Below are 20900 nucleotides of genomic sequence, written 5' to 3' on the forward strand. Positions count from 1 at the left end.
GATATACGTACGTACGCAACCAGCCCAGACTGGGGCATCTATGTACAACCCCATGACAAATAGTTCGCCCCTCCCCGTCCTACCACACTGAGCCCCAAAGCCCCAACTGGCCACAACACATCCCAAAACATCACGCTTTACACAAACTTCACATTCGCGGGGACGCAACAGATGGGGCTGAAAATGGGAACAAGGACAACATCAATACATTGGAATTAACAGGTGGCACAATGTACGATAAGGTCGACATAAGGCATTTCATAAATCGGCCTTCTGTACGACCGATGGGGAGGCACTCGGCTGGTCCAGCTCAATAGAAGGGTCGTACCTCGACATCATGATTCACGTCCTTTCTCTCGACGCCCCTTCATTTCGCTCCTTCATTATTGAAGTAAAGTCTGGGGTCTGTACAACTCGCCTCAACCGCACCAAACCCAATGTGGCGCAGACGCCAATGTCGAATGTTGAACGCCGGTGTCGGTGCAACTACCCCTACAGACGGTGATTAGGCGTCCGGCACATCAAGTCCATGAGTGGTTCTTGCTCAACGGGGAATATTTTTAGCGGAAGTACGGGTACGACGATATACGTATACGTCTACGTCCGTCTATACCTCGTCTCCCTCCCCGTCCATCTCCGGTGGCAGCACGCTTGGTCACTGATACCGGGAGACGAGCTTGGTGATCATGATACCACTGGACTGCTTCGTTCTGATGTGATGAAATTAAGGATCAACAGGCGAAATACACCCGCAGGAAAAGTGTTCCAGAACCTGAACCCTAGTCCCTGGACTGAGACTGGGGCTGGGGCTGTTTATGTTTATTGTTTATGTTTGGTCTATGCTGTCTATGAGACGGGGTTAAGGATCTGAAGATTTAGGGGGTATACGGGGTAGATAGGGTCAGGGTCATCCTTGAAGCGTAGGGCCGGTGCTTCCATGCATGCTCTCTCAGCTGGTCCCTGCTCTATGCTCTGCTCACTGCGCAGCCGGGACCGTTAGTTCTGCACGGGTGTGCCCGCATCACGTCAGGGGGATAAGGGGAGAAAGTGGAACGGCTACTCGAAATACCAAGGGTTTCCCACTGGACATGAGGTTACGCTAAGGACGTCCGAGCAGACAGATGGTCATAGCCTGAAGCCCAAAGCCAGATACACTAAAAGCAACATCGCAGAGAAAGGAGAATAACATGAACTAAACAGAGTCCGAGTAAAGCTGTATTGATGTAACCCTGCAATATAAAAGAAACCGTATGTTGACATCTCATCTCATCGCACTTCATCGCAAGCAACAGAAAATAGTGAAGCTATGGAGGAAAACAACTTCAACTTCGACCTCAACTTCATCTCCAACTCCAACTCCAACATCCCACATCACCCCTCCAACCCATTCATCTGATCCGGGTACCGTCTCCTCCGCATAGGCGCCTTCTTCCTCCTCGCAATGGCATCGGCCTCCTGCGCTGCATCCGCACCACCGGTACCCCCAGCGCCACCAGCCATATCCGCGTCCCCGTCATCATCATAATTCCTAGCCAACGACTCATAATAGCTCATTTCATCAAGATCCCTAATATCAACGGGCTTCATCCTAAGCCACTTCATCCGCGGACCGGAGCGAGACCGTTCCGAGACACGGAACCCATAGATCTTCGACTGGTAGAGCTTGCCGTCGCCGAGCCCAGGGCAGAAATTGGCTGTGCGCATGCCGTTTAGCTCAATTGGGATGGTGAAGTCTGCGCGCGGGGTCTCGGTCGTGCCTTGCGCGTTTGTGCTTGTTGTTCCGGCGGATGTGGTTGTCGTTGTTGTTATTGTTGATGGGTAGGATGAGGAGCGCGTAGGCGAGAGCGTGGAGGGGTGGTTGTCGAAGCGGGGCGTGATTTCAAGGTCCGGGAAGGTCATGAAGAAGAGGCAGCCGAAGGTCGTGCCGAAGAAGGCGCCGTCGACGGAGTGGAAGCGACTGTTGGGCGGGGTGTACAGGTCTTGACAGCTTGGGCAGAAGAGCTTCACGGTTTCTTGGCCCGGTGTGTCGGAGCGGCCAACTGGGAGGACTTTGCAGCCGTTGCAGTTGACGCGCGGGCAGAAGCCAAAATGCTGCATTTCGTACTTTTCGAGCATTTGCTGGATGCCTGGTCGCGAGGTGATGTATCGTTGGTGGATGAGGCCGTAGAGGAGCTCCGCGGAGCTCTCGATCACGCTGAGATCGCTTGCGACGCGAGTATGTCTCCGTTCTCGTCGGTAGCCCGGTGGTTTTTCATCACCCAGTAACTCGTCCTCATCTTCTTCCTCCTCCTCTTCTTCCTCTTCATCCTCGTCCTCCTCCGGCTCTACATCCAGGATCATCTCGAGCGCCTCTTTGTACATCGGCACCTGGGACTGCAGACCCGTCAGGTTGAAGTCATCCTCGATGAAATCCTCCGAAACCTCAGCGAAGAACTCGTGCCCCATCAACTGGCAAAACGAGGAGATCCACGACTCCGGGGCGCCATCGGACGACGACATATCGAACGAGTCGGACGGGACGGTTGAGGACGGCGTTGATTCAGACAGTTGACTCAGATCCAGCCTATCGAGGCCGTCGGCCAACGCCGAACTTGCTTCTCTCGACACGGTGCTAGGTTATTATTAACAATGAAGGGGGAAAGGAAGCCGAAGAACGCTTCGTGATGAGAGACCGGAGAAACCAACAATCTGTTCCCACGATCCCCAGACTCAAACTCCGAGATCTTGCTATTATTACCCTAGCAGACGCAGGGAATAATCCAGAACTCGAAAGCGAACGTATCAGAGAGCGGAGACGGTGAATCGGAGAGAACTCGGCGGTGTCAGGCGAGCGGTGGTGACCTCCTGATAAGGCGAGGGGTCATGTCAATGTGCGGGACCGCTTGTTGTGCGATGAGCGAGCGTTGACGCGATGAAGCCTTCAACCCCACTCTGTGTCCTCGAGACCGAGTATCACAGTCGCGATGCAACACAGATGTTATTTCGGGGCTCGCAATTCTTGAAACCCAAATCTTCCAGCGTAAAACGATAGCGGACGTTGAGGGGTGAATTTTTCTTTGCGGTTGGGTGAGGCGATCGATCGACGGAGGTTGACGGACCTCCGAATTAGCCTCGTGGGGCGGTGGGCGGCGTTTGCGGTGGAATCAACGCGGTCACCTCGACCGAAGACTGATGAGATTGAACATAAGGGCAGGAGCTGAGATTAGGTTGACATATTTGATGTATCGTTGAATGATGATCAGGAGCTGAGCTGGATTATGGAAGTTCAGGGCAAGAGGTTGGTTGTCACGTGTGGGTGCCTAAGGCATTAATGAAGTATACTACACTACAACAAAGCGAGAATCATGGGGAGCAAGAATTCATGGAGTTCATATAATGCAAATGGGTATCTAAACATTATACAGCAGACCATATAAACAATCAGAACAGATCTCGTAGCACTCGTGCAAACTCCCCTTCATCCCCCAGAACACCTGATAGTCCTTCACCAGTATTCTGAAGCTCGCCGTCATGACTCATAAACCCATTCATTCCATCTGCAGCCGTTGGCGCCATAAAGTTTCCAAAGCCTCCGACGGCCTCGAAGAGAGTTGTGAGCTCATGGCTCATCTGGAGACCATTCAAAGGGCTGTTGCCCAGCTCACCCACACCATTGAGCGGTCCATATACCGAGAGGTCTTCCATCGGATGACCTGCTAGACCAGCCATAGCGACCGCCGCCGTTGAGTGTGGGTCGTTTGCGTTAGTCGCAAAGGGGCGTGCGAGCACCCCTAGTTTCTCGCCGGTCCGTCTAAGTCCTTTGATTGTCTTCCATAGGCGCCTTGACACATATGACTTGGTGCTGAAGCCGTTGATAAGCTCTAGAGCCAGATAGAATTCGTCCCGTACTTGACGGTTAAACTCCGTGGGTGCATGGCACACAGCTAGGAAAAGAACAGCCAGTGCGGCAACAAGGAAGTAGTTGAAGGTGATTTGCTGGGTGCGGTAGATATCAGAGGTTTGGTTGAGTCGGGTGAGAACTCGAACAGAGTCTTTGGCAACATCAATCACGGTCTGCGCGTGTCCCTTATCTTCAGCAATGCTGGCAGCGGAATGCAGAACCGGTCGATAGATGAGGATCCGCAGCTGATTCATGCGCAGATACAAAAGTACGCGCAGTCGTCGAAGCCCCCGACTTGCTGTCTCGCCTGGTCTTGGAGACTCCGACGGGTAGAATTTGAGTGTTTCGGGAATCTGCTTATACCATTGCAGAACTTGATAGTCCAAGTAACCGATCTCATCTCGACGAGCCTCCGTTGCGCCGTCTGAGCCCAAGCCAGAATACCAGATCTTGGAGCTGATACGGTTGTAGGAAATCATGCTTTTCAGATACTGTAACGAGGGATCCTGCATTCGTGAGCAAGGTGATTTTCTTCGTAAGAGGTGTACTGCCTTACCGGCTCAGGTAGATTGGGGTCAATGTCCTCATCCTGTATGACAAAGGGTAGTCCCGTACCGAAACTCCACCTCCTGTCTAGAGTATATATTGACCAAAAGATTTTGACAACTTCTGGCCACTGAGCTTCATCTGGAAACGACCTGACCAGCGCATCACGTCTATGTAGGCCCATTTCAAGACACATTCGAGCGGCAACGCCAATGATTCGATAAGCCAGTGCATCCTCATCCGTATGGAAATGATACGTCGCCTGCTCAATTAGTATCTGCGACATACAATAGATTGCAGTGGACTCACCATGAGTCCCAAGAGCTGGATCGTCCTGATATCGAGAGTTTCCCAGATTTTGTGCTCAATGGCCGGCTTGACACTGAGATAGAGTCGCCGGCCTAGATCGCTCTGCCCACCACCTTCAACAATGAGAGTTATTGCGAGAATGAGTTTGATCAAATTTGTACTGTCGTCCTCTAGGCCATCCGTGCCTGCTCGGCCCCGATGCATAAGCCCCGTGCGCATTGCTGCATCCATGAATGTATAGAGCAAGTTGACTTGCTGGGTGGCTTGCTCAATATCGACAAGCGGATACATAATGCCAATCTCTTCTTCATAGACGCGACAAAGCCTTAGTGCTTCCTCCTTCCTAATCGCCCATATGGGGTCCTTTGTCGGATGCAAAGGTTGGTTCATTGCTGGCACATGAGGAGGAGATGCTGCGGGTGTAGCGTGTGCTGTCGTCAGATCATCTGCTATCACTTCGTCACCCGGCGCGATGCCCATATGTTGAAGGCTTGAACGAGCAACGTCAAAGTTGAATGCCGAGCTGGTAGGACCGTGAAAGCGAGGATGCCTTATGCGAGGCTTACTCTGAGGTGGATGCATAGGTGTAAAGACCTGGGAGCCATCGCGAGAGAAGCCATCAAAAGTTGGCGTATCATAAGTCTGCCTCTGATTGCGGAGGTCACTCAGACTGGTGAACAGAGTTCCAACCTGGTCCTGCAGCGCAGCGATCTGGTCACTCATCAACCGGAACTCCCTGAAAGCGGAGGAATTAGTCAAGAGTATGGAATTATTCCGAAGAAGCATACTCAGAGTCCTTAAAGTTATTATTGCAGCAGTTCGGTGCATAACGGCCTGGCGATAATCAGCAGCTGACAAAACCAAGCATCCGGCAACCTACACTCAAGCTTCAAGTGTCCACAACGCTGGCAGGGCACCTGGCCATTACACTTGATCTTCCGACGCTTGCACTCATTACTAAGACAATATCAGCCAATATCTAACCTGTGGATTCAGGGTGCGGCCATACCATGCAATAGAGATGTAGCGATTCCGCTTCGATCGTGTCTGAGTTCCGTTGGCCGGTTCCGCTTTGCGCTTTGCGCTATCACCATTCTGAGCATCTGCCTGCTCGTCAGGTGAGGCCTGGGACAGGACGGCATCAGGCTGAGGAGGATCAGAGTCCATGTTGGCAGCAGATTCGGATTGAATGAGCCGGTAGTGGCGTGAGGGAAGTGAGAGAGAAGTGCGGAGAGATTCCTTGCCTGCTCAAGATGGCGCGCGGGGTTCCGTCCCCAGATCCACCTGCACGCACTATGGAGTCTGGAGCAGGAACTCTTCCACCTAATGATAGCAACCAAAAGACGGTAATTGGTTACTTAGTTACTTAATCGCCCGACAATTTACTGTTTACATAGCTACTGCTAACATCAATAATCCAAGTTCTTCGTGGGGTGCTTTCTCAAAGCATGCCTCCAAGATTGGAAGCAATGGTTATCAAAACAACATTGTGGCGAAAAATTGAGTCTTATCTTGAGTTAATCATCTAACACGGGGCTTTCAACGTTGTCCTCAAGTTAGTGGGATGGAATTTACAAACGCAGGAGCTCGGCGCATTTAGAGCCCATGACGGGTGGGGAGGCACGTGCGCGGAAATCAGACCATCGACCGCAATGCTGAGCAGCCTCACCTTTCCTGAATCCACAATTGATACACCATCGACACATATCGTGGACAAACAACTGTCTAATGAAGCCCCAGCAATGGCTCATGTACAGTAATCCGCGGGTCCGACTTCAATGGCTATCGACAACCCATCGTCTCACCCAGTCTAGACGCTACGCATCCGACACGCAGTCGTTATACAAACCCCTCGAAGTCCTCCAGAATGCCAACGTAGATACCTTCCGCGATGGTTTCTTCAAACCCGAGCGTCCCGTTATTCTCCCCCGCCAAAACTACCGCGACCTCCCCGCGTACGACCGCTGGTTCCACCATTCCGCAACGAAGCCGAACGTCTCGCAATTGAACACCGGATACCTAGCCGCGCACGGTGCAGACGCGCTCATTCCACTCGAGCTCACGCAGTCGCAAAGCACATCTGCAGCACTAGCAGATCAAGGAGAAGCTACGGATCTCAGCTTCCGCAAATTCCACGCGCCGCTTAGCCTCTTCCTGCAATGGATCCGCGAAGCAGAGTCCCAGCAACAAGGCCAGTTACCAATGCGCCTCTATCTAGCGCAGTGCCAACTACTTGATCTTCCTCAGACCTTGCGCGATGACTTCCCGACCCCGACAATTGTGGCTGAAGCAGGCCAGGGCGATGTCTACGATACAAACGTGTGGATTGGATACCCACCGACCTATACACCTCTGCACCGAGACCCAAACCCCAATCTGTTCGTCCAGCTTGCTGGGCGGAAGGTTGTGCGGTTATTGCCACCGCAACATGGACAAGTAATTTTCTCGCATGTAAGGGGGCAACTAGGCAGAAGTGGGAGTCGTGAGGCGGCGGCATTCCGTGGTGAGGAGATGATGCAGGGACAGGAGAGAGCTCTGTTAGAGCAGGCTGTTTGGAGCGATTCTGAGAGCAAAGGGTTGGAGCGAAATATAGACGGATATGAGGCCAAGCTCGAGGCGGGTGATGGACTATTCATTCCTAAGGGATGGTGGCATAGCATTAAGGGGTTGGGTGACAGTGCTACGGCTTCAGTGAGTATATCCCATATCATTCAATTACCATGTTTACTGATATGTCTAGGTCAATTGGTGGTTCCGGTAGCTTTTCGGGACGGCTCATAGATGGGAATACCATGTCACCCCGAGTGATTTGACTTTGTAGATCCAGTAATGTGGCTTCATCTGTACAGATAGTGTAAATAAAGTAAACATAGAATGTGAGTGTATACTTCAAATATCTTCGACGTTTACTCTGCCAACTGTATAAAAGTAGAGTGGTTTCTAGAACGTCCAAGCTCCAGCTAAATTCGGCCGGAGCCACCGCCGCGGAGAAAATTCCATAACACCTTTCGACTCAATAATAACATCATCAAACCACCACCCCAAACATCAACTCAAATACCGCACTCCACAAACCTAAACACCTCCAGAAAAGCATAACATGCGCATGTCCCGCGCAACAACCCTCCTCAACCTATTCCTAGGTCTCCGAACCTCCGCCGCAGCCACAGCATCAACCACTCTATCGCACACCCATCCATACTCGTATCTAACCAAATCACCCGCATCTACGCTCTTCGGCCAGTGCCACGCAACAAATCTTTACTCTCCATACCAATCACTCTACAAGCCTCAACTGCGCGTCGGCCCCTACTCAACAATGTCCTCTTCCTCCGTTCCCGAAAACCCCACCCCCGAATCCCAACAACAACAACAACAGCAGCAGCAGCAGGAAGAGCGCAAAGAGCCCATCCTCGCCCTCCCCGATTCCTCCACAGCAAGCGACACAACACAGCTAGACGTCAATGGCGACGGCGTCAAACTCGACCATCTTGGTCCGCTCATCGTGAACACAGATGGCACCCTCGCGCGGATAGGCAATTGGGCGCAGATGACGGAGATGGAGAGGAAGAATACTCTGAGGATTATTGGGAAGAGGAATAAGGAGCGGTTGGCGAAGATTAAGAAGGAGCAGGGTGAGAGTGAGGGTGGGGAGGAGAAGAAGGAGTAGGAGAAGTCTGGGGTATATTGTTGGAAGGATGTATTGTATAGGACATATCTGCATTATAAATGGCGATCTGATTGATTGAAGCAAGCGCAACGTTACTTTAAAAATATATTTGTCCAAGGTCAACCAAGTTTCGTAGATATAGGCAGAGACAGCAACGTCCGTAGAGACACATAGCGTACAAGGGCCACAAAATCGGAGACGCAAGCTCAAACGCAAACGCGCAGAAGCAAGGGCAAAGGGAAGCTAAAGCCATAGCAGAACAACTACACAGAACCCAAGAAGCGCAATCAAGCACGCAATCAAGCACGGGTATAAGACGCAAGAACTTGCAGAAAGATGAGAAAACTAAACTAGAAAGTCCTCGAAACTACCTAGTAGTTCTTAGCGTCCTTCACCTTGCCGACGATGTTGTACCGTTTGCTGAAGAATGTGAACCACTCATCCAGCACCTTCTTGTCCTTATCTTCGAGATCGTACCATTCGGGCCGGCACTCTTCGGGCTTGAGGGACGAGCAAGCGAGGGCACGGGAGGCGTCCTTACCGGCAAAGACTGTATATTTAATTAGTCGGTGCTCGGCGTACTTTCTTTTCTTGATTGCAAAAGTACCTGGTTGAATGTGTACTCTGGGGAGAGCCTACCTTTGTACTGCCCCTCAGGCCCGTAAGCCGAATTGCGGCTCACATCAAACACGATGCCCTTAATGGCGACGTAGGTGGGACGGCTGGGATCAGTGCCTAAGTAAGAGAGGGATTGTCAGTCATAAATGCTTATCATATTTGGGATATAACCCCGTGCCTCCGCAAAGATTGGATATGGAAGGTTGGGATGTAAGGTACTGATGCGGAGAAGGAGAACGTACCGTTGCACTTCGCGAGCTCCTCGTAGGTGATCGGGTCGTCCTTTGGAGGGGCAAGTTGGACGGGCACCTTGGGCGCGAAACGGCCAGAGTCTGTTCCGGTCATTGTGAAGGTTGAGCTAGTGTGTGGTATTGCTTGGGTAAAGTTCGGCTTGGGAGAGAAGGAAAGGAAGGGGATTGTATAGAAGGTTCCTGAGAAAATCAGACGCGGGGCAAAGTGGGGGAGGGGAAGTTCACGCCTTCAGCGGTTCGGTTTCGGGGGCCGAGCACGATGGGGATTCCGGGTCTTTCCTTGTCGCTAGCTCTGCGCTTTCTAAGATTGTTCAATAAGAGTTCAATGAGCTCGTGGAATATGTGTTCGAAGCATTGTCATAGGTCTATGGAAGGGTTCCTTGTGGATTCCGAGCATTGCGTGATGACTGAGTGCTCGACAAGGCTGGAGGCCTGGACCAGCCCAACAATCTCATCTATTCGCAGCTTACCTCCCAGGTAGCATTGGCAGGAAGTGTAAGGGTAATATAGATCCTTTTCAAAGGATTCTGCTGCTCTACTCATGCAGTGCGCTTGTGCATGGCATTCTGGAGGCCGAAAGACGAATGAGAAACTGACGTCAACAGTCTGGGCAGCTCGTGACCGCGGCGGCTATATACAGCGGACCACTCATGCCTCATGCTATTTGAATCAGCTCATCTTCCAGCTGAGAATAAAGATGCTTTCACATCTCACAGACAATATGTCCTCTAGCCAAACACAGCAGCCAGACGCTCAACAACGCCGACATCCTCACTTTGCGCATCGCACGACCAGCGAATCCTTTGAACCGGATATTGAGTCCGTTCAACGAACAAATTCAATCGGGTCAACGAGTCCTGATGAAAGCAAACTCTCGCACTACCTTCACTACGAAGACAACGCTTGCTTCTTTGCGGCGGATGGGCAGGATGGTGGTATTGTGAGGGATCGAGGTCACAGTGTTGCGAGTCCTTAGGGACCGGTAGGTCCAGCATAGCTATCAGAAGCCCGACCAAGAGTCCAAGACTGATAGAGACTCAGTCGCGAGAGATTCTTATGGTCTCGGCCAAGTCCGTATAAGACCAATGAGCCGTACAGTGGTTATCGCAGTGCCCAGTGTGATGGATTCTGATCGGCGATGAAATGTAACTGTATTCAGCAAGACACATTCCTAGCATCGCGCTACTGCATGGTTAACTTGTGGACACTGTGCAATTGTGCATCTCCAGATAAAGCCACACTTCTGGACTTCTAGACGTGGTTAACGTAGTTGTTGAGTTTGACTACTTTGAGAGTTTGAACTTGCGCATGGCGGCCATGGCCAGACTGTGAGAGTCGAGTGGGATGCGGCCCGCCGTTGTATTTTCCCACATGCAACCAAGTTTCAATGCACCCCTCGATTGCCAATCTTCTCGCCTCCTCTATCATCTGCCGCTGCATCTTTCTTCTGATTCGCACTGAAGTTTTGCCTCAATCCTTTGGCTATCTTTCGAGTTTATCTTGGTCTGTCAAGCCTCGAAATGCATACCTTTCCGCCTTTTCTTCTCCAGTGCATTTGTACCTCGGCGCAACGGAGGGCCCCGATTTATCCAGTACGACAGTGGGGGCGCTGGAGAAAAAGAATGGAGAAACCGACTGATTAAGAGCAGCTGCGAGAACGCTGATTTGCTCAATGACCTGGGGATTCAACCCTCTCACAGCTAGCCTGCTTTGGATCTTGTGCTCTTTCCGGTAAGCCTCGAGGCCGGCCTGCGATGTCGCCTGCCACTTTCTTCCCGCTATCTCTTATTTAATTGCTTGGCTCCTCTTTTTTGCTTCTACTTTTTTCTTCTCTTCACCTTTTATTCTAGTCTTTGTTTTTGCTCATATCATTTATCATTCCATCCAAAACCGCGATAATCCGCATGTGCTAACCTCGAGCAATGTCAAAGTCTACTGCTGTTTCGGAAAGTCCCCCGGGACCTCTACCCTATGGGTCTTCACCTTCATTCAATACAGACCTAGCCATTGGCGGCCTCAAGAAGCGATCCGCGGACCAAGACGGACTTACCGAGAAAAATGTCATTATCAATAACCGCGAGGAGTCCATCGAAGAAGGGTTGAAGCCGACTTATGACCATACTCACCGGAAACTCAAACCCAGACACGTCCAGCTCATTGGTATTGGTGGTACAATTGGCACGGCTCTATACGTCCAAATCGGTCAAACACTGGCAAAGGGAGGTCCTGGGAGTCTGTTCATTGCATTCTCGATATGGTGAGTCTAGTCCCGTCTTTGCGGTTTTGCTCTTGAACCCCGTCGCATTGTGCAGCCTACTGGGACCAGGAGGACCAGTAGGTCTACATAGATTTACCTGTGAGATCAGAATGGAATATACTTGAGGGAAGAAGTGTTGTCAAGGAGAACGAAGAACTGTTTAATGCCTTTGTTATCCAAGGCTCTATCCCCTTCCATTTGCATTGGTTCGCTGCCGTTCTGAGCCCATGAATCTTATACTTTTCTTACTTCTAGGTGCTGCGTTATTCTATGTATAACAGTTTGTATGACCACCCCGGTCTCTTCATGCCCAGCAACAAGATATCTACCCAAAGCGCCTCAACGGATCTATCCAATGCGCCATTGCCCTACTGCAGTTTTATCAAGGGAACCCATTTGCGACAACATCCTTTGGTTGTAGGTTACTAAACGTGCTCTCTAGGTCTGGCTGAGATGGTCACATACTTGCCGATATCTTCTCCATTCGTTCGCTTCGCTGGACGCTACGTTGACGACGCGTTCGGAGTCGCCGCTGGCTACAACTTCTTCATTTTCGAGGCCGCTATGGTACCGTTCGAAGTGACTGGTACGTTCAATCTTCATTATTAACTTGTCATAAAACTAACGTGAGTTGCTTGGTTTAGCGTGCAACCTGGTTATCCATTTCTGGAGCAATGCGGTTCCGTTACCTGCTATGATCGCCATTATACTTTGTCTCTATGTGTAGGTCGTACCCGACAAATTTGCTTGCCGGCATTAACACTCGCTAGGCTCTTGAATGTGTTTGCGGTAAAATGGTACGGAGAGTCGGAGTTCTGGCTCGCCCTCAGTAAAGTCCTACTCAGTGTAGGCTTGATCATCTTTACATTCATCACCATGCTGGGTGGTAACCCGATCAACGATCGATTTGGATTTCGGTACTGGAACGAGCCCGGAGCATTCGCCGAACACTATAAAGAAGGTGACTTGGGAAGATGGCTTGGTTTTCTTGCCTGCTTGATCTACGCCAGTTTCACGATCGCAGGACCTGACTATATCTCCATGGCCGCTGGTGAATCTGTCAATCCGCGGGGAAACCTCCCAAGGGCGTACAATGGGATGTTCTACCGTCTCACTGCATTTTTCATTCTGGGAGCACTCTGCGTGGGTATCTTGGTTCCGTACAACGATAAGACAATGTTGGATGCTTTCGAGAACGATGCGCCTGGGGCTGCGGCGTCACCTTATGTGATCGCGATGGACCGTCTCGGCATCCCAATTTTACCGCACATTGTCAACGCTATGATCTTGCTGGCAGTGTTCTCCGCTGGCAACAGCTATGTCTACTGCGCTAGCCGAACCCTCTTTGGTCTTGCCCTTGATGGCAAAGCGCCGCGGTTCCTCACGAAGTGCACGAAAGCTGGAGTTCCCGTATACTGCGTGGCAATTGTCCTCCTAATTGCGCTTATCTCGTTCCTTCAAGTATCAAACAGCGCCTCAGTAGTCCTGAATTGGATCGTTAGCTTGGTAAGGTCCTTCCTAGCCTCCCAAAAGAGGACAAAACCTAACAGGTCAGGTCACCGCATCCCAACTCATCAATTACTCCGTCATCACCTTCACATACACCCGCTTCCGCAAAGCTCTCATGGCGCAAGGTATTTCCCGCGACACGCTGCCTTACAAAAGCTACTTCCAGCCATACATCGCCTACGTCGCTCTTGTGGCAACAAGTGTCATGGCTGTTGTTGGAGGGTACGAGGTCTTCTTACCAGGCAATTGGGACGTCCCAACATTCCTCTTCTCTTACACGATGATTTTCATATTCCCTGTGCTATACTTTGGGTGGAAAATCATCCACAAGACTTCGATCAAGAAGCTTGAAGAGATTGATCTTATCACGGGGGTGGATGAGATTGAGGAGTATACCAGAAACTATGTGCCTCAGCCGCCCAGGTACGTCAAACCGCCGAACTGTTTCTCCCTATATGCCTACTAACTATACACAGCAACGTCTTCTCAAAGTTTGGCGACTGGCTCTTTAGGTAGGCAGCCAGAGCCGCATACACCATGAAAGCATAGATATACCTTACGAGATGTGGTTACGATAAATGAAAAGACGCCATGAACAGCGTTGATTAGTGTCTATAACTATGTACCGTATAATATAACTTTTCCCAAACCAACATGCAAACCCAAACTAGACATCTCACTTGCGAGACTTTCTCTGCATCCTCTTCTTCGCGATAATTCTGTTCCGCTTCGCAACCTTATTCTGCTCGTCCGTATCCAGCGACTCATCCTTGCTCTCAGAGCGCTTCCGCTTCTTCCCATTCGGCGTGTTGTCGTTCCGATTCTTTTTGTCTCCATTGCGGTTGTCGTTGCGCTTCGGTCCACCATTCCTAGGACCGCCCTTCCTCGAGTTACTTCTCGACCGATCCCGCGTCCCTTCGTCATCTCCATCACCACCTTCCTTCCTCTTATCCCTAAACTGCCTCGTCTTCTCCTGCAACTCAGCACGCCTTTTAACAACCTGCGCATTCTCAATCGCAAACTCAACAATCAATCTTTTCTTCCGATCCTTCAAGTCTTCACCAACATTCTTCGGCGGCGAGATAGCGTGTCCGTTCAACCACCGCAATCCCATAAGAGCATGCCTATGCGTGTAGTACTCGATGAACCCATACCCACGAGATCTACCGGCACCACTACCCTCAGTAACCTTAGACCCATCACGCCCCTCAAAGACAATCTTTGCTTGACGGACAACACCAACACCCTTCTTCTTCCGAAGGGCTTCGGCTTGACGCATCTCCTCGGAGGCACGGTCCATTTCTTCGCGGGAGAGAGGCTGGCGCTGTTTAGCCTTGACGTCTCGTGCGAACCCGACGATTCCTTCTCTGGCGAGTTGCTTGAGGTCCTTTGACGTGATGTGGCGGGGGATATTGCGGACTGAAAGACGGGTGAGAGAGAAGTGGAGCGAGGGGTTCTTGCGGATGAAGTTCTGGCGCTGCTTGAAGCTGTCTTCGCGCATTTTGACTTCGGAGGGGGAGAGCTTGTTGTACAGGGCCGAGGAAGAAGAGATTGTTCCTTCGTTGAGGAGGTAAAGGCGGCGTTTGTCGGTATCTCTTACTAGCCGCTTCGAGACGCCTTCTTCGAGTAATTGGTTGGCGCGGGATTTGCTGACTGCGCGGGAGAGTTGGAGGACGCGGCCGTCGAGAGTGTATCGTCCTGAGGGGTCGGAGTTTTCGTTCTGGAGGACGGACTGCTTAATGAGGGTTCCCTTTTTGCCCTTTTCCTTTTCGGCGGCGAGGGGGTCTTGTTGCTTAGGTGCGTCTTGGAGGCAGGATTGTGCGTTCTCGGGCTTCCAGAAGCAGACGAAGCCTGTGCCGCGGGGGCGTTCGGTTTCGGGATCCACGACGATACGGGCGTACTGGAGGGGTCCGAAGGAGGAAAAGTGTTCGTAGAGGGTCTCGTCATCGCAGGTGAAGGGGAGGTTGCGGATGAATATTGTTGAGGCGTTGCGGTCGTCTTCTTTTTCTTGACCATCCTCCTCTTCTTCGTCTTCGTCCATGTCCTCATCTTCGGACTTGATGTCCTCGTCATCTTCGTCTTCGTCGCTGAGCATGTCCTCATCGAGCTCGCCGTTGTCGATGCCGACACCGCCGTCTTCCATGTCGACGTCGCTAGACTCTTCCTTGATCTCTGGTTCTTGTTGTTCTTGTTTTTCTTGTTGTTTCTCCTCCTTCTGCTGATTCTCCCAAACCTCCTTCTCAACCGCCCAATCGACAGCAAGAGTGCGCCCATCAACCTCCTTTCCATTAACAGCCTCCAGCGCTTTTTCAGCATTCTTCTTTCCACGAAGCACAACGAAACCGAAACCCGCCAATTGCGTCCCCTTCTTCGGAAGCGTAACGTATTTCACCTTGCCGAAACTTCTGAAGTGCAGGGCAAGGTCGTCGGGCGTCTGGATACTCCAGGGTAAATTCCGAACAATAAGCTTGGGAGGCTGCGTGTCGCCGCCCTTGGCCGCGGCCTCGCGCTCCTTCTTGCGCTCGAGCGCCGCAGCACTAGGAGCGCTTTTGCCTCCGGCCTCATCAACAACACGCTCACGCTTCTGCGCAAATTCAACCTTGATCTTCTTCCCTTCAAACAGCGACCCGTTCAACTCCTCCACCGCAGCCTTAGCATCGTCGACATCGGCAAACGTCACGAAACCATAACCCTTACTCTGCTTTGTCTTCGGATCCAGCACAACAACAGCATGTTTGATAACGTAGCTCTGAGAAAAGTGCTCGGCCAGACTCTCGGTCGTCGCCGAGGCGGGAAGAGATCGGATGAAGAGTTCTCTGCGCGGTTGATTCGCTCCTGCGTCTTCCGAGACCTTCGGTTTGCTAGGTGATGTTTCTGCGAGGGCCGCGGCGACCGCGGCGGCCTCAATATCCTTCTCGGGGCTACTGCTGTCTGCCATTTTGTGCAGCTGTATGGCGGTTATCTTTTTTGTAGCGGAAGAAAAATCGGCGGCAGAAAAATCGCAGTTGATGCTCCTGGGGCCTTGTGGGGCGGGCGGTGAGAACAGGACGGTTGCTGCGATTAGATAACGGCCTCTTCTATAAGTTAACCTCACAGCTAAACCACCACATACACCAACGCAGCAATGGCAGGGGAATTCGGCGATGATGGCGCGAATGGTCCGCCCCGAAGCTCAGGCTCTACACCTCAATCCATCACACCTAAAGTCCAACAGCCGAAACCTCAAGTCCTCCCATCAAAGTCCGGCCCCTCCGGTATCATCGTCTCAACGCGCCAGAAGGGCAATCCTATCCTCAACCACATCAAGTTCCTCCCCTGGGAATACGCCGACATCCCCGCAGACTACATAATTGGGTCTACAACATGCGCTCTATTCCTCTCGCTAAAGTACCACCGTCTGCACCCAGAATACATCTACTCGCGCATCAAGCTCCTCGCAGGGAAATACCTCCTCCGCATCCTACTCATAATAGTCGACATCCCCAACCACGAAGACAGCCTCAAAGAACTCTCCAAAACATCCATCATCAACAACATGACCATCATCCTCTGCTGGTCCGCCCCCGAAGCAGCGCACTACCTCGAGCTCTTCAAAACCTGCGAACACTCACAGCCAACAGCTATCCGCACGCAACAGGCCCAATCGTACAAAGATTCGCTTGTGGAATTCGTTACGGCGCCAAGAGCGATCAATAAATCTGACGCGGCGAGTCTGATTTCGACGTTTGGGAGTCTACAGAATGCCATCAATGCGCAGCCGGAACAGATTAGTGCGGTGCCGGGGTGGGGTGAGAAGAAGGTTAGGGCTTGGTGTGGTGCTGTTAGGGAGGACTTTCGGGTTGAGAAGGCGAAGAAGCAGTTTGCTCCGAGGAGGACTGTCAGGGATTTGAACGCGCTGAGTGGGCATTTCGATTATGAAGATGCTACTAGTAGTATGCAGGATAAGCCAGATGCGGCCAAGGGAGACAAGGAAGACAGTCTCTTTGTTGAGCAGAGTGAGCCTGCGAGGCCCCAAGCTGTAGGCGGGCAGGAAGAAGAAGTCAGTGAAGGAATTGCGGCTGCCTTGGCAAAGCTTCGAGAGAATGGCGGTTGAGTGATTTCGTGCGAACCGGATACAGTGCTCTCAGCAGCCTCGCGCTAGATTTTTCCTTAGACGCCTACAAGAGTCTCGATCTGGTTCGAAAGGCGCGGTGCACAGTGCTACAATCTACATATGGCAGCCGTATTGTGGTCTTTCCGCAACATCCTCAAACCACATCTCATCGACCATCAAGACTCAGTGCTCGACTGCTCGTGTTACAGGACATGTTCTGCTCCCAACTCAAGATGGTTCCACCGGGCTTCTGGAACATGCCAGTCGAGTGTCCTAGCTCCCTTTCAAATGCCAAACCTTCGCCTTCTGGAACGATCGTGGCCAATATGAGACATGCATTCTTATGCCACCTCTTTCAACAACCAAATCCATGCTCGCAGAGAAAGCCTTTGAACAGATACCGGCCCGTGACATCGATAAAACTCGATCACCTTCAGCTAAACCAGCAAGGGCAGCTCTCGAACCAGGAACAACGCCAGAAATAACTCGTTTCTCAATACTTGACCGGTCAAAGCCAAATTCCAGGATCTCTTGTTCCCTTGGCGATAGGTTCCAGGTCTCGTGAATGACAATAACATCACTGAGGTCTAAGACCTTGCCTTTTAGCATGTCCTGGAGCTCCTGACTGGCCCCTGGCTCACCAAAGTATGGCCGCAGATAATCTAGCCAGTCTTCTGCCAATAGCTGTTCGCCTCGTCGCCAGCGCAAGCCCATATCAACAATAATGTCATCTAATGGACTATTTTGTTCCATCTCAAACGTCCCTGTTATCTTCCTTAAGCAACTATCAACCTGCAAAATATAGGCGCACCCCCGTGCGTACGGAATCAGCTCCGCATACCAATCATTAAAAAATTCTTTCTGCGACTCCAGCATATCCATTTTAATCCGCGGGCTGGTGCCATATGTCGTTAGAATCGAATTCAGGCGCTCACGCAAGTACTCCTCCCCGCAAAGCCCGAACCGATACGGGAGAAATGCCGAGTAAAGCTCTGCTATCCCTTCAATATACCACCCGTTATCATACCCGTTCGCTACTTCAGCTCCCATCATTGTAAAGCTGTGGATCATCTCATGGGATAGCAGCGCTATCAGCGAATCTTCGTCCTCCTTCCAGCTTGAGTCGTCGTACTCAAGCACATAACTATCTAGACAAGCACCCCCGCCGAACCCGCGGATCGCTTTGCGGATAAACACTCGGTATGATGAATCGGGAACTCGAAAGAACGCCGCTAATCTCGGAAACAACTTGGTGCTGTACGCGTTCAACTGGCGTATATTCCCAGGAAGCGACCCGAACCAGTATATCGTTGCGCCAGGGGCAGCCGCAGCCACTTTACCCTCATAATCCGGATAACTCACAATCGGTCCAACCATAAACACCGAATTAATCATCTCAGCCACTCCTCCAATTCTACTCACAGCCCCCGCCCCCTCCCCAAACGACCACACGGCTCTAGTACCCCCTGGTGCGCACGAGAGATCCCACTGCACAACATGCCGGTATAGGACATCTTCCACAGCAGGCCGAGGCAAAAACCATCGTCCGCACCCAATAAGCCCGCCCTGGTCACGCCGGAGATCCACGCGCGGGCCGACGGGCGTCGTGATGTCGATTTTTCGAGGTCGGGCTGTGAATTTCAGCGAGATGTCGCCTGCTGTATCTCTCTGCACGCTCCAGGTTTGGTCTGCTCTGTCGTCCTCTTTCGTAAAGTGAAGGTCCAGTGTACCCGCTGCGTCGGAAGCTTCTATGTCATCTGGTGTATAGGGATGGGCCGGGACATTGCCGTAGTATGTTTCGAAGAGGAGGAGTGATGCGTTTGCGATGCAGCGGGGGGTTTGGAGAGTCAGGCGTATGGAGAGATGATCTGCTTCGAGCGCGTCGTTGAAGTGAGGCGTTATGACTGCTTTGAGGGTGCGGGGGGTTGTTGCACTTGTTTGTTCCGCGAGATTGGGGGTGGGCCAGTAAGTCATAGTGATTGTTACTGCCTCAGCCTCCCAGTCAACGATTGAACGATAACATGTGCATAGTTTGAAGAAAAGGGAAAGTTGGCGCTTCAATACCCATTTACGTCAGGTTACTCTGGTAGGTAGGCACTAGGAAGGTAGCTAAGCCCCTCCCACCTGCCCTACCAAGACTAGCCTGCCTGGTGCCCGCACTGCCGTCACCTACCTAAGCGCCGTAACACCATGAACCATCTTGACTATCAAGGGAATCTGATGAGCTTTCTGATTGCCCACCACAGTTGGTTGGCTCTCGATGTGGCTGTCTGGAGCCATGCTGGGTTAGGTATGCGTCCTACGTTCGATCTTTTGACATGGCTTGAGAAGCGCTTTCCTTCCTCATTCTCAAAGCAACTAACGAAAATCACAAGAAAGAAAGAAACGAAAAAAAAAAAAAAAAAAAAAAAAAAAGCAACAATCTCCATCACCTCCGGTCACTGCCCAGTCCGTCATTTTCTTTTAGCTAGATACATCAAGAGATCCTGAAATGCTTCCGGACGACAGGTTAAAATTAACCTTTGGCAAAGCCTCAACGGCGGAGCAAAGGAGTTCAAAGTGCCGGGGAACCCAATCTCTGTACATCGCAAGAACAAAGCTCCTTGATATCCATCTGTTGCTGCCGTCACGGTCTGCGAAGGAGAAAGTCTTGACTTCGCGTCTATGGTAAGTGACCTTTCTGTCTGAGATTACCGGGTAGTGTGCAAAGATATAGACGATGTCATGGTTGTAGGTGATGGAGAACCCGAGAATCTTCCGATGCAACTGCTGTGCGCGTTCTGCGAGCTGGAACAGACTCACGACACCCTTCAATGCGCAAGTCATGCTCAGTCCGTTCTGGTGATCTGCTATTATCAAAGAATCCTTGCTGGATTTGGCTTCGACGACGAAGAATGGGAAGAGCATGTCAATGGTTCCTTTGAAAGCTGATTTGTCATTGAGACCACCGAGAAAAGGAGCAAGTTTGTTGAGTTGCGCCTTGGTGAACGCGTTGTCGGAAAAGCCAACAGAATGATCGGGCTGCGGATCTGGAAGCCAAAGAGTCAAGTGTTCTTCCTCGGCCAAAGAGGCAGTTCCATCCCAGCGCTCATCGAAGCTGTCGACGAGCTCTTTAAACGTGACCTTTCCACGCAGGATCTCGAATTCCGCCGAAGGTACGAGGAGCAGATGGATCAAGGTCGTTACTCCGATCTCGTTCCTCGTCTCCATGCGTTTGTTGAGGTGTCGGAACGTGCAGTCGTGGAATAGCGTGCCTCTCGGTGTCTCGAAGGATTGGCTGAGCGAACGTTGGCAGAATTGATTCTCCTTTTCGGTAATATCATAATTGTGCTCACTCAAGAAACTGTTGTAATGGGCTAGAATTTTCCGAAAGCCGGCACCGCTATAGGCATAGCTTTGGCTGTTGCTCCCTTCCGTCCCTGAACGACGACGACGCTGGGCTCGTGACATTTCCCATTCGAACAAGTCTTGAGGCCAACGATCTGCCTGTATTGAGTGGTGAACAGCGGCGCTCTTCTGCCGTGAGGGGAAGATATTTCAACGGGCTGGGGCTGTGGCTATGGTCAAACACAGAAGAGAAAGAGCTCGGGTGAGTCCAGCTCAGAAGCAGAGAGGCATCTTCAATCTGGCCGGCTTTCTTTATATGCATGCGTACCTTCAGTTGGACATCTCTTTCCCCCACTTCAGCCTGCTGCTTTTCCCGCCGCTCATCTGATCTCTTGCGATTGTCGGCTGCAGCTTTTCGTGCTGTTGGTTTTCGGGTGCGC

At 51.4% G+C, this 20900-nt stretch overlaps 11 protein-coding genes across 11 annotated transcripts; 5 read left to right on the forward strand and 6 right to left on the reverse strand.

Moving 5' to 3' along the window:
* Positions 1-1121: 1121 nt before the first annotated feature.
* On the reverse strand, positions 1122-2996 carry BDV14DRAFT_92603 (casein kinase II subunit beta). Its single transcript, XM_073777871.1, has 3 exons — positions 2686-2996; positions 1817-2611; positions 1122-1768 (listed from the first exon to the last, which is right to left on the reverse strand). Exons 2-3 carry the CDS (start codon positions 2497-2499, stop codon positions 1372-1374), a joined length of 1080 nt encoding a protein of 359 aa, XP_073626176.1. The 5' UTR covers positions 2500-2611; positions 2686-2996; the 3' UTR covers positions 1122-1371.
* A 351-nt stretch (positions 2997-3347) lies between these two features.
* BDV14DRAFT_176983 (transcription factor domain-containing protein) lies at positions 3348-6019 on the reverse strand. Its single transcript, XM_073769343.1, has 6 exons — positions 5745-6019; positions 5616-5692; positions 5524-5569; positions 4736-5471; positions 4437-4688; positions 3348-4386 (listed from the first exon to the last, which is right to left on the reverse strand). Exons 1-6 carry the CDS (start codon positions 5900-5902, stop codon positions 3421-3423), a joined length of 2235 nt encoding a protein of 744 aa, XP_073626177.1. The 5' UTR covers positions 5903-6019; the 3' UTR covers positions 3348-3420.
* Positions 6020-6364: 345 nt separating this feature from the next.
* On the forward strand, positions 6365-7654 carry BDV14DRAFT_176988 (putative JmjC domain protein). Its single transcript, XM_073769344.1, has 2 exons — positions 6365-7426; positions 7476-7654. The coding sequence occupies exons 1-2, from the start codon at positions 6464-6466 to the stop codon at positions 7494-7496; spliced, it is 984 nt and encodes a 327-aa protein (XP_073626178.1). The 5' UTR covers positions 6365-6463; the 3' UTR covers positions 7497-7654.
* Positions 7655-8776: 1122 nt separating this feature from the next.
* On the reverse strand, positions 8777-9368 carry BDV14DRAFT_202047 (putative progesterone binding protein; the record flags this gene model as incomplete). The annotated part of the gene is made up of 3 exons (XM_073773909.1): positions 8777-8955; positions 9045-9140; positions 9266-9368. The coding sequence occupies 3 exons, from the start codon at positions 9366-9368 to the stop codon at positions 8777-8779; spliced, it is 378 nt and encodes a 125-aa protein (XP_073626179.1).
* A 224-nt stretch (positions 9369-9592) lies between these two features.
* On the forward strand, positions 9593-10485 carry BDV14DRAFT_92632 (uncharacterized protein). The gene is made up of 2 exons (XM_073777872.1): positions 9593-10256; positions 10316-10485. The coding sequence occupies exon 1, from the start codon at positions 9816-9818 to the stop codon at positions 10248-10250; it is 435 nt and encodes a 144-aa protein (XP_073626180.1). The 5' UTR covers positions 9593-9815; the 3' UTR covers positions 10251-10256; positions 10316-10485.
* A 598-nt stretch (positions 10486-11083) lies between these two features.
* Positions 11084-11760, forward strand: BDV14DRAFT_92645 (putative general amino acid permease (Agp2)). The gene has a single exon (XM_073777873.1). It carries the CDS (start codon positions 11197-11199, stop codon positions 11533-11535), a length of 339 nt encoding a protein of 112 aa, XP_073626181.1. The 5' UTR covers positions 11084-11196; the 3' UTR covers positions 11536-11760.
* Positions 11761-13636, forward strand: BDV14DRAFT_92646 (amino acid permease/ SLC12A domain-containing protein). Its single transcript, XM_073777874.1, has 5 exons — positions 11761-12117; positions 12176-12254; positions 12302-13037; positions 13087-13463; positions 13517-13636. The coding sequence occupies exons 1-5, from the start codon at positions 11985-11987 to the stop codon at positions 13554-13556; spliced, it is 1365 nt and encodes a 454-aa protein (XP_073626182.1). The 5' UTR covers positions 11761-11984; the 3' UTR covers positions 13557-13636.
* Positions 13637-13716: 80 nt separating this feature from the next.
* On the reverse strand, positions 13717-15978 carry BDV14DRAFT_191066 (mRNA-binding ribosome biosynthesis protein NOP4; the record flags this gene model as incomplete). Its single annotated transcript, XM_073771435.1, has 2 exons — positions 13717-13871; positions 13905-15978. 2 exons carry the CDS (start codon positions 15976-15978, stop codon positions 13717-13719), a joined length of 2229 nt encoding a protein of 742 aa, XP_073626183.1.
* Positions 15979-16147: 169 nt separating this feature from the next.
* On the forward strand, positions 16148-17270 carry BDV14DRAFT_92658 (DNA repair protein RAD10). The gene has a single exon (XM_073777875.1). It carries the CDS (start codon positions 16165-16167, stop codon positions 17131-17133), a length of 969 nt encoding a protein of 322 aa, XP_073626184.1. The 5' UTR covers positions 16148-16164; the 3' UTR covers positions 17134-17270.
* On the reverse strand, positions 17271-19307 carry BDV14DRAFT_92665 (peptidase M61 domain-containing protein). Its single transcript, XM_073777876.1, has one exon. The coding sequence runs from the start codon at positions 19105-19107 to the stop codon at positions 17407-17409; it is 1701 nt and encodes a 566-aa protein (XP_073626185.1). The 5' UTR covers positions 19108-19307; the 3' UTR covers positions 17271-17406.
* Positions 19308-19596: 289 nt separating this feature from the next.
* BDV14DRAFT_202052 (uncharacterized protein) lies at positions 19597-20583 on the reverse strand (the record flags this gene model as incomplete). The annotated part of the gene is made up of 1 exon (XM_073773910.1): positions 19597-20583. The coding sequence occupies one exon, from the start codon at positions 20581-20583 to the stop codon at positions 19597-19599; it is 987 nt and encodes a 328-aa protein (XP_073626186.1).
* Positions 20584-20900: the final 317 nt, after the last annotated feature.

This window comes from Aspergillus stella-maris, assembly GCF_047715825.1.
Source record: "Aspergillus stella-maris strain CBS 113639 unplaced genomic scaffold BDV14scaffold_43, whole genome shotgun sequence".
NCBI lineage: Eukaryota > Fungi > Ascomycota > Eurotiomycetes > Eurotiales > Aspergillaceae > Aspergillus > Aspergillus stella-maris.

What these genes read in the sequence shown, in the direction of transcription:
- BDV14DRAFT_92645 (XM_073777873.1), top strand. Translation starts at nt 11,197, where the DNA reads ATGTCAAAGTCTACTGCTGTTTCGGAAAGTCCCCCGGGACCTCTACCC.
- BDV14DRAFT_176983 (XM_073769343.1), bottom strand. Translation starts at nt 5,902, where the DNA reads ATGGACTCTGATCCTCCTCAGCCTGATGCCGTCCTGTCCCAGGCCTCA. An exon ending in TGGACACTTGAAGCTTGAGT is followed by an intron (nt 5,570 to 5,615) that starts GTAGGTTGCCGG and finishes GATTATCGCCAG; the next exon opens with GCCGTTATGCACCGAACTGC. An exon ending in AATAACTTTAAGGACTCTGA is followed by an intron (nt 5,472 to 5,523) that starts GTATGCTTCTTC and finishes CTCCGCTTTCAG; the next exon opens with GGAGTTCCGGTTGATGAGTG.
- BDV14DRAFT_92603 (XM_073777871.1), bottom strand. Translation starts at nt 2,499, where the DNA reads ATGTCGTCGTCCGATGGCGCCCCGGAGTCGTGGATCTCCTCGTTTTGC. An exon ending in ACGCGCTCCTCATCCTACCC is followed by an intron (nt 1,769 to 1,816) that starts ATCAACAATAAC and finishes AACAACAAGCAC; the next exon opens with AAACGCGCAAGGCACGACCG.
- BDV14DRAFT_92632 (XM_073777872.1), top strand. Translation starts at nt 9,816, where the DNA reads ATGCAGTGCGCTTGTGCATGGCATTCTGGAGGCCGAAAGACGAATGAG.
- BDV14DRAFT_92665 (XM_073777876.1), bottom strand. Translation starts at nt 19,107, where the DNA reads ATGACTTACTGGCCCACCCCCAATCTCGCGGAACAAACAAGTGCAACA.
- BDV14DRAFT_92658 (XM_073777875.1), top strand. Translation starts at nt 16,165, where the DNA reads ATGGCAGGGGAATTCGGCGATGATGGCGCGAATGGTCCGCCCCGAAGC.
- BDV14DRAFT_176988 (XM_073769344.1), top strand. Translation starts at nt 6,464, where the DNA reads ATGAAGCCCCAGCAATGGCTCATGTACAGTAATCCGCGGGTCCGACTT. An exon ending in GTGACAGTGCTACGGCTTCA is followed by an intron (nt 7,427 to 7,475) that starts GTGAGTATATCC and finishes TGATATGTCTAG; the next exon opens with GTCAATTGGTGGTTCCGGTA.
- BDV14DRAFT_92646 (XM_073777874.1), top strand. Translation starts at nt 11,985, where the DNA reads ATGGTCACATACTTGCCGATATCTTCTCCATTCGTTCGCTTCGCTGGA. An exon ending in ATTATACTTTGTCTCTATGT is followed by an intron (nt 12,255 to 12,301) that starts GTAGGTCGTACC and finishes AACACTCGCTAG; the next exon opens with GCTCTTGAATGTGTTTGCGG. An exon ending in TATGTGCCTCAGCCGCCCAG is followed by an intron (nt 13,464 to 13,516) that starts GTACGTCAAACC and finishes AACTATACACAG; the next exon opens with CAACGTCTTCTCAAAGTTTG.